This window comes from Eulemur rufifrons, chromosome 10, assembly GCF_041146395.1.
Source record: "Eulemur rufifrons isolate Redbay chromosome 10, OSU_ERuf_1, whole genome shotgun sequence".
NCBI classification, from domain to species: Eukaryota; Metazoa; Chordata; class Mammalia; order Primates; family Lemuridae; genus Eulemur; species Eulemur rufifrons.
This window is the reverse complement of record NC_090992.1, coordinates 2,790,726-2,807,273: the sequence shown is the minus strand read 5'-3', so window position 1 is coordinate 2,807,273 and position 16,548 is coordinate 2,790,726. Positions and strand designations below refer to the sequence as shown.

Sequence of the window (16,548 nt, the reverse complement as noted above, 5' to 3'; positions counted from 1 at the left end):
AGTGTCAAAACTTGGCATTTTCAATGAGTTTTACGTGTAATTTTTATTTGATCCTAGTATTTTTAGAAGTAGGCTATTAATAATTTATTGATAAACTGTAGATACAAAGCTGAACAAATTGAGTATTAAGAACTGGCTGGGGGCCGGGCGAGGTGGCTCACGCCTGTAATCCTAGCACTCTGGGAGGCCAAGGCGGGTGGATCGCTCAAGGTCAGGAGTTCGAGACCAGCCTGAGCAATGAGCGAGACCTCGTCTCTACTAAAAATAGAAAGAAATTATCTGGCCAACTAAAATATATATAGGGAAAAAAAAAAATTAGCCGGGCATGGTGGCGCATGCCTGTAGTCCCAGCTACTCGGGAGGCTGAGGCAGTAGAATTGCTTAAGCCCAGGCGTTTGAGGTTGCTGTGAGCTAGGCTGACGCCACGGCACTCACTCTAGCCTGGGCAACAAAGCGACACTCTGTCTCAAAAAAAAAAAAAAAAAAAGAACTGGCTGGGCACGGTGGCTCACACCTGTAATCCCAGCATTTTGGGAGGCTGAGGCAGGAGGGGTCCCTTGAAGCCATGAGTTTGAGACCAGCCTGGGAAATACCCACAAAAATTTTTTTAAATTAGAGGGCGTGGTGGTACACGCCTGTAATTCTAGCTACTCAGGAGGCTGTGGCAGGAGGATGGCTTGAGCCCAGGAGTTTGAGGTTGCAGTGAGCTCTGATGACTCACTTATTAAACAATACCACTCAATTATTAAATACCACTGCACTCTAGCCTGGACAATAGAGTGAAACTGGCTCAAAAAAAAATTAAGTGATAATATTGCTTGAGGTGGCTCATGCCTATAATCGCAGCACTTTGAGCACTTTGGAAGGGAAGGGGGTAGTGAGGTGGTATTGCTTGAGGCCAGGAGTTCCAGACGAGCCTGAGGAACACAAGGAGACAAAAAATGAGAAAAAATTAGCTGGGTGTGATGGTACTCGCCTAGCTACTCAGGAAGGCGAGGCAGGAGGATCGTTTGAGCCGAGCCCAAGAGTTGGGAGACTGCAGGGAGCTATGATCATGCCACTCTAGCCAGGGCGAAAGAGTGAGACCCTGTCTCTTAAAAAAAAAAAAAAAAAGTATTTACTCCAGAGAGAATTAATCGTACTTGCCTGTAATCCTCGCTCTCTGGGAGGCTGAGGCGGGTGGATTGTTTGAGCTCAGGAGTTCGAGACCAGCCTGAGCAAGAGCGAGACCCCGTCTCTACTAAAAATAGAAAGAAATTATATGGACAGCTAAAATATATATATAGAAAAATTAGCCAGGCATGGTGGCACATGCCTGTAGTCCCAGCTACTTGGGAGGCTGAGGCAGGAGGATTGCTTGAGCCCAGGAGTTTGAGGTTGCTGTGAGCTAGGCTGACGCCACAGCACTCTAGCCCGGGCAACAGAGACTCTGTCTCAAAAAATAAATAAATAAAATAAGTATGTTTGAGATGCTCAGAAATAAAGGGATTTTGCTCATTAAAACAATACATTTTATTAAATAAAAGTAGACAAAAATGAATCAAAAACACATGTATATAAAAAAAGCTTAGAAATGCAAAGCGCAGTAATGCAAATATAAAATTCAATAGATGAGATTAACCTCCAGTCTGGACATAGTCAAAAAAGAAATCAGTGAAAACATTCATTTAATAGAAATTCTGGGGGTAAAAGAGAAAAACAGAGGGAATGACAAGGAAACAAATATCTGAAAAGAAAATAGCTGGAAATGTTTCAGAATTGAAGATAGACAAGGATCTTCAGATTAAAGTATGCTCTGAATAACAAGCAGGATAAACAATAAGCCTAGAGTAATAAAACTACAGAACATTTAGGATAAAAGAAAAATCTTAAAGCTAACAGAGTATTATTAAATGAACTGGACTGACAGTTGTCATCTTATCAGTAACAAAAGGGTCCAGAAAACAACGGAGCACTATCAAGGAAAAAATACCCTTCAATTTAGATTTCAAACCCAGCGATGTTAGAGGAGTGAGCATCAAGAATTCAGTTTATGTCCTCCCAGACACCTACTTAGGACATTTAAGTCACCTTCAACAATAGTTTTCCATTGACTTAACGTGGATGAACAAAATAGCATTACTTAGTGATTGGCAAGTTGTTCATATCACTTTAAATAATTAGTCACTGTATATAAGCTCTTTCAATTAACTTTATTGAATAGCCAAATTGATAAGTTAGCACAGATCAAACGATTGTTTGCATGGGTTACAAATGACTTTTTTTTTACAGGAATAGAACAGTGAAAATTACAAACTGTAAAAAGGAAGACACATCTTGTCTCTAACATTTCAGAGAAGCAAGATTTAACACAGCACACTGAAGATCAATACATATTTAGAGAATGAGAATTTAATATTACAATATTATACACTACTTTACAAAATTAAAATTTCTATATAAGGATTACATTTGTAGTAATTAACAAAATCTCAAAATCACATTTGGTGGTCCCCTAGATAATAGCTGTTATGCATCTTTGATTAGAAGAAATAAATCTTTGTTCTAATTATTGCAAAACAGTCTATTAGACTCAATACATTACATTAAATTAAAAACAATTAAAATATATGCAAACTAAAATAAACGGTACTGCTTGAATGAATATTAGTACGTCAGACTTACAGAAATGTTATTTTAAAAATTCTAGAAATTAGAAAAATAGAGTACTTTTTATGGTAGAACTGCCATGCTCAGATTTAAATACCAAGATTGCCCTTGTCTGTTACTTGAGTAGTTGTAGATCTGTAGAAAATTCAAGGATCTTTCATAATTTACAACTATGATAAAAAAAATCGCATAGTGTAAATATTAGTTGCTTTACATCAAAAAGTAATACAAGATGATACAGTAGGTAGTGCCCTACTGCTCCCCCCAAATCAAACTAAAAACACATTCAGCATTGCAGAAAATAACCGATATCCCCCAAAGGCTCATTCATTCTCTAATTATCTAGAGAACAAATACTGTGAATCCTAACTAAAGTTATGTTTTTTATGACCTGTTGTAAGATCATTCTGGATTGCACATGTTACACAGTATCTAAAATAATTTTTAAAGTACATTTTTAAAAGTAAATTTGTGAAATATACTAACAAAGCATATGTAATAACAAGAGGCATACCACTTAGGGATGTGGTGAGGCACAAGGAAGATTATCCCTAAAAGCACAAATGTTTCCCTCTGGAAGATTCTTTACTACTATTAAGGAAGGACCTAGGCCGAGGCAGGTGGATCATTTGAGCTCAGGAATTCGAGACCAGCCTGAGCAAGAGCGAGACCTCTATTTTCTAAAAAAAATAGAAAGAAATTAGCTGGACAACTAAAAATACATAGAAAAAATTAGCCAGGCATGGTGGTGCATGCCGGTAGTCCCAGCTACTAGAGAGGCTGAGGCAGGAGGATCGCTTAAGCCCAGGTGTTGGAGGTTGCTGTGAGCTAGGCTGATGCCCCAGCACTCTAGCCCGGGCAACAGAGTGAGACTCTGTCTCAAAAAAAAAAAAAAGGAAAGGACCTACAAATATCAACATTTAAAATCACATTAAGAAGAAAATTTTACATATTTTAAGAAACATCAGTACATAATGACTCCGTTTCTTTAAAAGGGGGGAAATGTAAATCTATTTTAATTTACTACAATTTGAAAATTGCTCCCTAATAAATGAAGCAGCTTTAAAGAAACCTTCCCGTTCAATGTACCACTTGCACACTGAAAACACCTTAACACTACCTTAAGGGAGATGATATTTTCTAAAACACAATTATTCTGATCCAGCTGGCAAACAGTAGTTGTATATTCTAGAGGGACTGCTTTTTCCCTATCCCAAACAACTCAGTTTAAGTCAGCTCACATTGATGTAAACCTGAAAGTTTCTATTTCATTGGTGATCATGTAAACATATTTTCTAACCCATTAAAACAAAAACAAAAAAAAAAAAATCTTTTCATCAAGTATTACACATGAACATCTTTTAAGAAGTTAATACAAGACAAGATGAATCTGAAAACTGAGCCAAACTCTTTTAAAAAGATAGTATACCACAGCACTTTAAATATACAGATGTATAATTTACCTACTTGTAAACAAAATTTGCGCAACTATTTCTCTAGCTGAATCAAAAAGCAGTCTCTTGAGCATGTTCAGAAATCAAGTTTCTTTCATAATTTCAATATATTGGATTTGTGTGATCTTAATACCCACCAAATCAAACAGCAGCATTCATACTTTAGTGGGTATTAATTTTCAAGAATAAATATTTCTTATGAGTAGCTTCCAATTTAATTAACCTTCTTTGAAAAATGTTACTGATGCATTTGAGATAGCATTTAAGAAACGTTTAATTTCTTTCATTCATACTCATTTCACCAAAATAAAACTTTTATTATACATCCAGAGCAGAAATGTACCAAATAAAAACCCACTTAAATGATCAAGATAACTAAAGTTTCTCACCTCCCTATTATCACTGCCAGTCCCGATACATTTATAAAGACAGCTCAAATTCTTTTCACTGCAGAATAACACAGTATGTCCAAGTCTTTTGCAGCCAAATCAAAAAAACACCTCATTGTAGTTTTCACTTCAAACCAAAGTGACTTTGTTCTTCAAGTATAGAGAATACTGACAGATTTTAAAGCTTGAATGTATTACCTCATATTTTTCTCAAGCTAGAGTAGTTTACTCTAGTTTCAGTTAACATGATAATACTTTTCCTTCCTTAAAAAAGAAAAAAAGGCATGGGAATGAATTCTAGTTTTCATATATTCTATTTACTTCTGAATTTTTTTGATTTTTAAAAAGATCAATGGATTTGTAACTTCCCTGCAACACTCAGTCTTGTGAGGTTTTAAATGTAGCAGCCAAAAATTCAGAAAAATAAAAAATGAGAAATATACATGTGGAACACAGAAGTCTTTATTTTACAAAATGTACTTTGCCTCTGCAATATTGTTTTATCTTATTTTAATCCATAATAACTCAAACATAATTGGCAGCAAAGGAAAAAAGGTTATCAGTCATATGTAGATAATATGTTGATTTGAAAAATACAGTATTTCAGAGTTGCATGTTTGATTCTCTGCTGTGGTTCTTTATTTGCTATAGTTTGTTGAAATCACAGTGAGAACATTTTAATCATCACATTAAGTCCAACTTAATAGAAAAGGAAGGTTTTACACATTCCTAGGTATTCTGCATTATCATGACATTTCTTAGAAATAACTAAGTCAAATTTCTTCATTTATTCACTTGCTGCTGTATATGCAAAAGGAATTCATAATACGATAATGCAGATTCCGTTCTGTCTTCTACCATGTTTTGGAGGAAGTTTGCTTTCAGTGGACTCTCATCCCTTAGGAATAAAAGGCAAAAAAGTTTTAGACAAAACGTAAAGTAAAATGAACAGTAGATTTGTCACAAGGCTCTTGATTTACTCTGATAATGCTCATAACATTTACCATACAAATAGCTACTTTTAGAGGCTTTCTCTGAGAATATTTGGTTGATGATATGAACTTCATTTGGTTTAGGGGAGAAAGTCTATAGTGTAATTAAGAGAAACAGCTGAGTCGCCAGTTCTCCTAGGTACACGGCCAGGGGAGTTGCCATCAGTCCGTCAGGGGGTCTGCACGCCCACTTCCACTGCAGCACTACTCACACGAGCCAAGATGGGGAAATAGCTGAAGTGCCCAGGAATGGATTTTTAAAATATGGCATAAATACATACTGGAATAATATTTAGCCTTCAAAAAGCAGGAATTTCTGTATACAACATGGATGGAGCTAGAGGACGTTATGCCAAGTGAAATAAGCTAGGCACAGAGAGACAAACACCACACGACCTTACGTATGTGTGGAATCTAAAACAGTTGAACTCATAGAAGTAGAGAATTGGATCATGGTTCCCGGAGGCTGGGAGGAGCAGAGAGGGGCGTGGATGAAGACAGGAGAGATGTTGGTTAAAGGGTGCAAAGATTCAGTGACACAGGAGAACTGGGTTCTGGTAATCACAACATGGTGACTATGGTTAATAATGACCTCTTGTATATTTTAAAATAGCTAATAGAATGGATTTTAAATGTTCTCACCACAAGGAAACAGTAATTATCTGTGGAGGGGGGTATGTTAATTAGCCTAATTTGATCATTCCATAATGTCTACATGTATTGATGTGTTGAAATGTCACAGTGTACCTCATAAATATACACAATTATTACTGTCAATTAAAAATAAAATAAAACCAAAAGAGAGAGAAATGGTTAAGCTTTTTACTAACAAGTCATTAAGAGTTTAGTAATTCCAATAATTGGATTATAAAGCATGATTTAGTGCTATTTATTGAGAAGAATGCTTTTTCATTTTTTCCCCTATACTATTGCAAAAGGTTTGCTTAAGCATTTGGTCACATATATCTATGATTCTAAACAAGTCCTTGCGGCCAGGTGTGGTGGCTCATGCCTGTAATCCTAGCACTATGGGAGGCCGAGGCGGGAGGATCACTCCATGTCAGGAGTTGAAGACCAGCCGGAGCAAGAGTGAGACCGCATCTCTACTAAAAATAGAAAAAGTTAGCTGGGCGTGATGGCCAGCTCCTCGGGAGGCTGAGGCAGGAGGATTGCCTGAGCCCAGGAGATTGAGGTTGCTGTGAGCTAGGTTGATGCCACTGCACTCTAGCCCAGGTGACAGAGCGAGACTCTGTCTCAAAAATAAAAATAAGCAAGTCCTCACAAGGTCAAATTGTTTTACTACTAGCAAATGAAAAATCTGACTTACCGGGGGGTGGGGGAGGGGATGGGGGTATGCCTACACAATGAGTGCATTGCGCACCGTTTGGGGAGTGGTAACACTTGAAGGTGCTGACTCGGGAAGAGGGGATGGGGAGGGGAGGGATATATACCTCATGATGGGTGCAATGCGCACGACCTGGGGAACAGACACGCCTGGAGCTCTGACTTGGGGGGAAAGGCGGTACAGGAGCAACATATGTAACCTGCAATTCTGTATCCCCCATAACAAGATAAAATAAAAAAAAAAAAAAAATCTGACTTACCTTATGACATAAAGTATTGGGAAAAATGGTCTCTGATCTCTAAGCCAAGAGATGAAAGCTATTGTTCTGGCTGATTCTGGTGTATCAAGTTCTGGAAGGTCTGTCTGTTAGATAAAACGAACAACATCCAACTTATTCTAATCATATCTCTAATGTACGGTCTACAGTACTTATCCAGTTTTAACATGTATATGAATCACCCGATGATCTTGTTGAACTGCAGATACTGATTTAGAAGATTTGGGGGGGCGCCTAGAATCAACTGATTCATTCAGGTAGTTACTACAAACACGGCAATTTCTTATCTACTCATTACTTAAAACACTTAGTCATCCAACCTAGTAGTTTTGCTCAAGACCTGAAAGTTAGTGCTCATCCTAGTTATGCTCCTGATATAGACATATGTCTTTTAAATATATGAATCCTTTAATGACTTCTATGAATGGAGTCACAGAACCCATAATATAAGCACATTAAAATGAAACACATCAATATGAAAGTGATGAAATTAAACGCATATTCTAAACCTAGATACAAACTGGTAGTAGGGACTAAAAAATATGACACTAAGTAAGACCATCTATTATAATTAATGCTAACTTTATAATTCAAAACTGCCCAAATGCTGTATAGTTAAATAAGTGCTTTCTCGTGGACGATTTCATTCACTCCTCCATAAGCAAGAGATTCTTACTTTACAAATGAGGCCATTTAATGATTTCTCCAAGAACACACAGCTAGTGAGAGTCCACTATTACTTTCTTCAACAATCAACATTAACTCAACTGACACTGGCCACCTGTCATTTGCTAGGTACACCAGTGTGGCAATTAGTTTAGTTCGTACTTCAAAGCAGCAGTTTAAAAGACCTGCCAAAGAACAAGAAATGCCAAAAACACAAAAACAAAAAAAGCCACATCATCACACTGATCGTGAATCCAAGGGAAAGAAGAAGCAGAAAAGCAAAAGCTCCAATGCCATTTGCAGCAAACGACTTTTTTGTCATTAACTAAATTAATTGCTTTCTGCCCAAAATTGTGTACTGTTTTAGACACATAAGAACAGATAAATATGCAAAGTAACCTAAAGAATGTCATTAAAACATAAAATGAGTATTTTCAGTTGGAAGAGAAACATAATTTGTGGGAACATTTCCTCTTTTGGAAAAATTTTTAGTATTATTTTCTGATTTCAAAATAGGATATTCATGTTTTTGCCACCTTTGAAATGCCTTTTAAGTCTACTATAATAAAACAGTCTTACCATAGGCTGTGGGATCGATGCATAGTTTTGAACTCCTAGAACTTGACTGAGAAAATTCTGTGCACAATTTTTTCCAACCCAAAGCATCAGTACCTGGGGACAGGAATAAAATTATTTTGAGATGTAGCATAATGGTGATTCAGTTGACTCACTTTACCACTGAGTACGTTTTAAGGTCAGAATCATCAGTATCATTTTCTTCCATCTCTGCATCTTGTCCCAATACAAGGTCTTCAGGGACAATAACATATATGGAGCTGTCATTTCCCATGATAACAATGCCTTCTTCCTTCTTCAAGGAGCTGCCTGAGGCTATTTTATAGTTACCTTTTTTTTTTTTTTTTTTTTTGAGACAGGGTCTCTCTCTCTCTCTCTCTCTGTTGCCCAGGTTAGAGTGCAGTGGCATCATCACAGCTCACAGCAACCTCAAACTCCTGGGCTCAAGAGACCCTCCTGCTTCAGCCTCCCAGGTAGCTAGGACTACAGGAGCGTGCCATTACTCCTGGCTAAGTTTTTCTATTTTTAGTAGAGATGGGGTCTCACTCTTGCTCAGGCTGGTCTCGAGCTCCTGACCTTGAGCAATCCTCCCGCCTTGGCTTCCCAGAGTGCTAGGATTACAGGTGTGAGCCACTGCACCGGCCAACTTTTTTTTTTTTTAACAAGCAGGAGTATACTCTAAAATAACGATAAAATGTATAACATGGTAACGACTAGGTGATAGGAATTTTTCAGCTCCCTTATGACCTTATGGGACCACCACTGTATTAAGTGGTCCATTGTTGACCAAAATGTCATTATGTGATGACTGATTGATTGACTGATTATTTATTTATGAATGAATGAATGAATGACAGAGTCTCGCTCTGTTGCCCCGGCTAGTGTGCCGTGGCGTCAGCCTCGCTCACAGCAACCTCAAACTCCTGGCCTCAAGCGATCCTCCTGCCTCGGCCTCCCAAGTAGCCGGTATATTTTTAGTTGTCCAGCTAATTTCTTTTTATTTTTAGTATTTTTAGCTAATTTTTCTATATATATTTCTAGTTGGCCAGATAACTTCTTTCTATTTTAGTAGAGACAGGGGGTCTCACTCTTGCTCAGGCTGGTCTTGAACTCCTGACCTCAAACGCTCTTCCCGCCTCGGCCTCCCCAGAGTGCTAGGGTTACAGGCATGAGCCACCGCGCCCAGCCGATGCACGGTTATTTATAGGTCAAAATGTAATCTGTTCAGGGAGAGAGAGATTATAGGGAAAAACCAAATGCTAAAGTGGTAGAGTAGCTGCAGTGAGAGGGTTGGGATAAGTCAAACTACTCACAGAGCCTGCGTCCATGAGGAAAGCTCCGTCTCTGCTCAGCTTCTCCACCGAAAGCTGAAGGACAGGGGGCTGGGGTACGGTTCTATCGCTGATGCTGAGTGCACCCTGAGTACATAAGTAAAAGATTAAAGCTCTTAGATACAGGTAATATGAAGTCACCATTAACAACAGCAAAAATTAAATTAATATTACCTTCAAAAGTTTGGGCCTTAATTAGGTAAATCATAATTATTCATATTTAAATTTATAGAAGATGAGGAAATATTTATTACTTATCTAAACAAAGCTACTGTGAATCACAATAAAGCCAAATTAACTTTTGATCTTAACTATTGTTTTAAAAAAGAATGCAATAAATACAATGTTGCATTTTGAACAGATAAATGACATTATTGAAATCCAAATAAGGTCTGGAATTTAGTCAATAATGTACTAAGGGAAAGAAGAGGAAGGGAAAAAAAGAATATAGATGTATTTAGTACCATTAATTTGTACACTTAAAAACGGTAAAGATGGTAAGTCATATACATTTTACCTCAATAAAAAAATTAAAAATTAATAATAACAATAATGTACTAATGTTGGTTTCTTGGTTTTTTACAAATGTACTGTAGTTTTGTAAAATTTTAACATGAGGCAAAATTGCGTGAGGAATACATGACAACTTTCTGCACTATTGTTGCAACTTATCTTTACATCTAAATTTTTCCAAAGTAAAAGTTTATTTGATAGCGAGAGAAGGAGACAGAGATGAAAGAATATCTGAATATCTCTTTCAAATTTCAAGCCGAAATCTCCAAATTGGCTCTCACTGGATCTGACTGCTTGCTCGGCTTAGGTCAGGCACACACACTGCGGGAGGGGAAAAGCCTAAGGCAAATGAGATTTTAATAGTTCTCTTCAAATTGACATTTATTTATTAAAGTCAGAAATGGAAGCTTGTTTATAATTGGCTATAATTCTATTATCTGAAAACACACCACACACAAATATTTCAATATTCATAACTATCCACTTTTACTAAAAATATATTTAATCACTTAAACTAGGCACTTAATTATATCTTACCCAAGAGAGGAAGTAAAATACTAACCTAACAAGCCTTATAGTCTATGGATGTTCATGTTATGTGAGTATAAATGGTTAAACCTGGAAACAATGTATATGTCCAATAATAGTAGAATGGTTTAATGAACTTATGAAGTCATTAAAATGTATGTTTTAAATGAGTGCTCATATACATGGAAATATGCTTAATTATGACAATCATACTAATCATGGTGGTGGTGATGGTAATAGCTATTTATGGTTTGCATGGTGTTGTTATACCCAGGCATTGTTCTAAGAGCTTTATATATATTACCGTGTGATTCATATACTGTTCCAAACTACAAAAACATCAAGGATTCAAACTACATAACCACAACTAAGTAAAGCAAACAAAATATAAAAGGAAAATCAAGGCAGGAGAAAAGTACACTTGCAGAGGACATTTATTGCTCTGTGCTTTCAACATCCCTCCTTCCTACACTCCCCATTATTTGAGAGAGAAGTTCTTTTCATTCAATGATGAGGCTGCGGCTCTCTTAGGGGCTACTGATCACAGTACTTTCAGGTCTCTGGCCTTGGAAAGTGTAGGGAGCATAAGAGAGACTATAACCAAATACAGCCAATCAGAAATTTCACCTTAAGGCTTCCGAATGTCAACTGCAGAAAGAGAGCATTGTCTTTCTCAGATAGTGAAGAGCCACTCTCAGTGGCTCTGTTTTCTAGTCTTGTACAGAAGACTGATCAGAAAGAATGAAACTCATGCAAAACGAGTCTTTGAATCCTAGGTTCTAGTAGATTCTGAGTCTAGCTCTATCCCTGCTTTTCCTATGGTTTATTTTTGAATGTCATTTCTGTCCCTTTTTCTGCCTAAGCTTCCTTGCAGCCAAAGAGTCCTGATAAATAAACCTCCAACATGTTAACAGTGCCTGTCTTTGGATGAAGCATTATAGATGAAGTTATTTTTTTTTCTTCTTCTTTCTGGTGGTTTCCGTATTATAGATATACAATAAATTACATTTATATTTTTATGTTAATTTCTTATTCTCTTAATGTGAGAATAAGGTAAACCCTGTTAAATTGAACTTGCCAAACAGGATTAATCTAGAGTTATTATTTTTGTAATACCAATTGATAATGTTATAACAAGCTTTTCATTTGATAAAAAGTTACCTCATTTCATAGGCAATTTCTCCTCTGTACATGCAAGATATCTTAAATTCTGTAAATTCTGAAATGGTTTGTTTGTTTTGTTTTGTTTATGTAGAGCCAGGGTCTCGCTCTTGCTCAGGTTGGTCTAGAACTCCTGACCTCGAGCGATCCTCCCGCCTCAGCCTTCCAGAGTGCTAGGACTACAGGCGTGAGCCACTGCGCCTGGCCTGTGAAAGGTTTTTTTAACCAGAACATTATTTCCAACACATATATCTTAACCTGATCACAATTTTAGAATGAAGGATTATGATTTAACATTTTCATGTTTCTGACTTTAACTCTGGTAAACTTCCTATCAAAAGCAAATAATGTTACAACTTAGGTAAATATTTTTTCTTTAATTCAAGGACACTGTTACACTGAACACTGAACTTGGATGTTCAGATGTAATTTCACTCTCGGGATACTCCTTTCAGATCAATTTGTTTAAATAAATATATGAATAGGTTGCTCTGGTCAATATGACAATCTCCTCATTTCTTAGGTCTGCTCTAGAGATTCTGTCTTTGGAAACTTAAATAAAGGCACTATTTTTAGGAGCATCCCTATACAAAAACTTCTTTCTATTGAAGAAATAAAATGAAAAGCTTTAAATAACAAATTTTCTCATTTCTCCACTGGAGTGACTACGATTAGGCTTATAAACCTTCAAGTAAAAGCCATTAAAAAAGGTATCAATCTTACCTCGTCTGACAGATTGTCAACTCTATACAAACTGGGATGCGTTGTGAGCATAAGGTAAACCAAGGGCTGATTTTTCACTTGAAACATAGCAAAAATGCGTTCGTCTAGACGTGCATTTGTCCCAGTCTGGAATGATTTCTGCAAGAAAAAACAACCCCCATCCACCCCAAAAAAGGTATTTAAAAAATACACACAAAACTTTGTAAATGTCAGTTGTTAAAAGAATCTCTTCAAACAAATACACTGTTAATTATTCTTTAAAAAATATCTTTTAAGAAGTCATATACATCTATTAAATTGTGGGAATAGCCCCACCTAAAACTCTTGAGAAATTAGATCATGGTAAAGTTATTTGATCTCCCTGGTGTCTGTTTCCTAATCAGTGAAATAGATCTAAACACTCCATTTACCAACATAGTGACACTGATGTAACAATCTAAGCAATACCACAGGAAGGATAAAGTTATATTGCAAATGACAAATTAAAGGCACATATCAAGGACAAAAGAGATATATACTAACTGTTCCATAAATGCTGGGTGAGGATTAATGGTGACTGTCATTGTTTTTCCCACAGTTAGAGAAATTAAACAATGTAACAAAACTTACAAATCAATTAGGAAAAATAATAGTACAAATGAGGACAGATGCTTAGTAGAAAAGAGTTAAGTAATTTTAAGATTTAACTGGTATTACCTTCATGGAGAATAATGAATTTATAAGGTAAGTTTTTAAGTATTCCAACCGATGGAAAAGAGCGAAGGAGGCAGAAAGAGAAAAGCAATGAAATTATGCATTAAAACGAGGGCAATGACATAAAGGAAAATTATGGTGGTTCATGCCTGTAATCCTAGCACTATGGGAGGCCGAGGCAGGAGGACTGCTTGAGCTCAGAAGTTCAAGACCAGCCTGAGCAAGAGCAAGACTCTGTCTCTACTAAAAATAGAAAGAAATTAGCCAGACAACTAAAAATAGAAAAAATTAGCCAGGCGTGGTGGCTCACGCCTGTGGTCCCAACTACTCGGGAGGCTGAGGCAGGAGGATCGCTTGAGCCCAGGAGTTTGAGGTTGCTGTGAGCTAGGGTGATGCCACAGTACTTTACTCAGGGCAATGGAGTGAGACTATCTCAAAAACAAACAAACAAACAACATAAAAATCCTTGTACTAATGGAGCTTACATCCTATTAAGGGAGTAAATAAATAAACAAGATATGTGGTATGTCAGTGATGAGAGCTATGGGAAAAAATACAGGAGGTTAGGGTAAGAAAGGGTATCGTGATGGTGTGGGAGGAGAGCATTGCATATTAAAGAGGGAGATCAGGGAATGCAGGCCTTAAAGAAAAGTTCGCATTTGAGGAAAGACCTGAAGGAGAGAGAAGACATTAGATTTTTAAATGTTAAAATAAGTACTTATGTAATCTCTGTGCACTTATATTGAGAAATGGAAATAAATAATTTGAGTTAAAGAAACTAGAATTGTAGATTCTAATTATTTGTAACTTTGGCCATAAATTCCTTCAACGTCCAAATAAGAGGTAGGGTCCCTGTCCTCAGAAAATTTAACCAGTATAAAGTTATGTATATAATGTTTAGGGGTTTATAGAATAAAAATTTTGGCTTTCGATGTTTTCATTGGTTAGTTTCTGTTTTTGTTTTTCTTACCTGTTTAAGGAGAGCCAACACAAAAAGTGGGAAAAGCCGCAAAGAAAAAGGAACCATGAGTCCAGGCTGCTGGTTACTTAGGACGGAAGAACGGTAAGCTGAGAGGGAGTCGATGACAGCATTCACTAGCGCATCTCGAGCGTCACTCAGACTGGCCGTCATGGACCTGTCAACAGCTAATTGAGGTGAGGGTAGGGACAAAAGAGAAGTAAGACAGAAGCTTAAGTTACTCCATTGTTAAGGATAGAAGAGATAATTTTTAAAAACTATACTAAGTCTTTCTCCAATTTATTACATACACAATAAGGTAAAACATAGCAGTTAAAAGCACGCTCTAGAGAATCATGCCAAACTCTGCACTTCCTGAGCCTCAGTTTCCTCATCTGTAAAATGGGAAAACTATATTCTGTTGAATCTAAGACGTTAGTGATTGTGATCCACTATTTTATCTATATACCACTGAGAAAGAAAAACCACTGCAATTAAACATATGAATGCTTTCTTCCTATCACACGGAGTTTTTATTTTATACTTATGGAAAAAGCTCTTAGAAAGTTATTTAGATAGATTTTCATCACCTGTCATGCCACACGGTTTATATGCATTTTTGCATAAAAAACTTTTTCTATTTTCATAACAAATACTTGGGAAAAAAAATTTTTTCAATGTTAAAAAAACAGCATAACTGTTTTGAAGACTTCTCAAACTACAACTAAACTCAATCCATGTGGTATCAAAAATACATTCAATAAAGACTGTTATAACTAAAATTAGCACATAGGGAGGAAAGAATGAAGAGTGTTGAGCCGGGCGCAGTGGCTCACACCTGTAATACTAGTACTCTGGGACCCTGAGGTGGGAGGATCGCTTCAGCGCAGGAGTTCAAGACCAGCCTGAGCAAGAATGATACCCGTCTCTACTAAAAATAGAAAAAATTAGCTGGGCATGGTGGCGCATGCCTGTAGTCCCAGCTACTCGGGAGGCTGAGGCAGGAGGATCGCTTGAACCCAGGAGTTTGAGGTTGCTGTGAGCTAGGCTGACGCCACAGCACTCTAGTCCAGGTGACATAGCAAGACTCTGCCTCAAAAAAAAAAAAAAGAATGAAGAGTATTACTATCTGGTTAACAGTAACTCTTAAGATTTTATCAAATGAAGATTTACCCTAATTTTAAAGATGATAAAATGTGAAAAAAATATACATATTGGGTTCAAGCAAATATACTAGCAAAACAAACACAAAGTTGTTGTGAAGATTTTTTAAAAATCCACAAAAACTGCCAGATAGTTACTGCTGTTGATAATAATAACAATCACAACAATAATTATACTGTTAACAAAAAATGCTTAAAAAATGAAGGCAGTGATGCTCAAATTTCTTAGGTTACAATCTTCAACATTTAACAACATAAAAGATTAAAGTAGGGATGAATCCTTTACCAGGATTCATGTAAAAAAAATTTTACCAATACAAAATTCAAGAAAAAGGGTAACTATTTCTGCTTTGGACAGACTTGACTTTGAAGCAAATGGACTCAATGAAAGTCTTCCGTGAAGGAGAAAGGTGGCAAGAATCAAAATGATGTATCTAGCTCTATGTATTTGAAAAGGGAACCAAAATAATCAAGAAGGCAACTATATCTGAGGTGGAATTAAATAGGTAACGATGTAAGTAAGTTTTCTGCTAGCTCAAATGATTTGGCCAATATGTGTGGTAGTAAACTGGTTTTCAATCTCAAATTCCATGACTCTAAGCCTAATGATCTTTATGGTATATTGCTTCTCTTGTAATGTAAGATACAGAGCTCATAAAAAAACTATTAAATAGCACTAGTATTAAAAATTACACAATAGGCCGGGCGCGGTGGCTCACGCCTGTAATCCTAGCACTCTGGGAGGCCGAGGCGGGTGGATCGCTCAAGGTCAGGAGTTCGAGACCAGCCTGAGCAAGAGCGAGACCCCGTCTCTACTAAAAATAGAAAGAAATTATATGGACAACTAAAAATATATATATAGAAAAATTAGCCGGACATAGTGGCGCATGCCTGTAGTCCCAGCTACTCGGGAGGCTGAGGCAGGAGGATTGCTTGAGCCCAGGAGTTTGAGGTTGCTGTGAGCTAGGCTGACGCCACGGCACTCACTCTAGCCTGGGCAACAAAGTGAGACTCTGTCTCAAAAAAAAAAAAAAAAAAAAAAAAAAAAAAAATTACACAATATATGGAAATTTAAGTCCAACGTAGACAAATATAGAGAGACAGAAAGTAGTTCACTGGCTGCTCAAGGC

At 36.9% G+C, this 16,548-nt stretch overlaps 1 protein-coding gene across 5 annotated transcripts in view; it reads right to left on the bottom strand.

Annotated features, from left to right (window-relative positions):
• Window positions 1-2,709: 2,709 nt before the first annotated feature.
• The window catches only part of SEC24A (SEC24 homolog A, COPII coat complex component), a 50,869-nt gene continuing 37,030 nt past the window's right edge, over window positions 2,710-16,548 (bottom strand). For all 5 annotated transcript variants that reach the window (XM_069483626.1, XM_069483627.1, XM_069483628.1 and 2 more), the window contains 6 exons: window positions 14,268-14,443; window positions 12,605-12,742; window positions 9,662-9,766; window positions 8,352-8,444; window positions 7,089-7,192; window positions 2,710-5,390 (listed from right to left, as the gene is read on the bottom strand). In XM_069483626.1, the coding sequence (XP_069339727.1) occupies window positions 5,276-5,390; window positions 7,089-7,192; window positions 8,352-8,444; window positions 9,662-9,766; window positions 12,605-12,742; window positions 14,268-14,443 (731 nt within the window). In that variant the 3' untranslated portion in view covers window positions 2,710-5,275. The remainder of the gene's footprint in view (window positions 5,391-7,088; window positions 7,193-8,351; window positions 8,445-9,661; window positions 9,767-12,604; window positions 12,743-14,267; window positions 14,444-16,548) is intronic.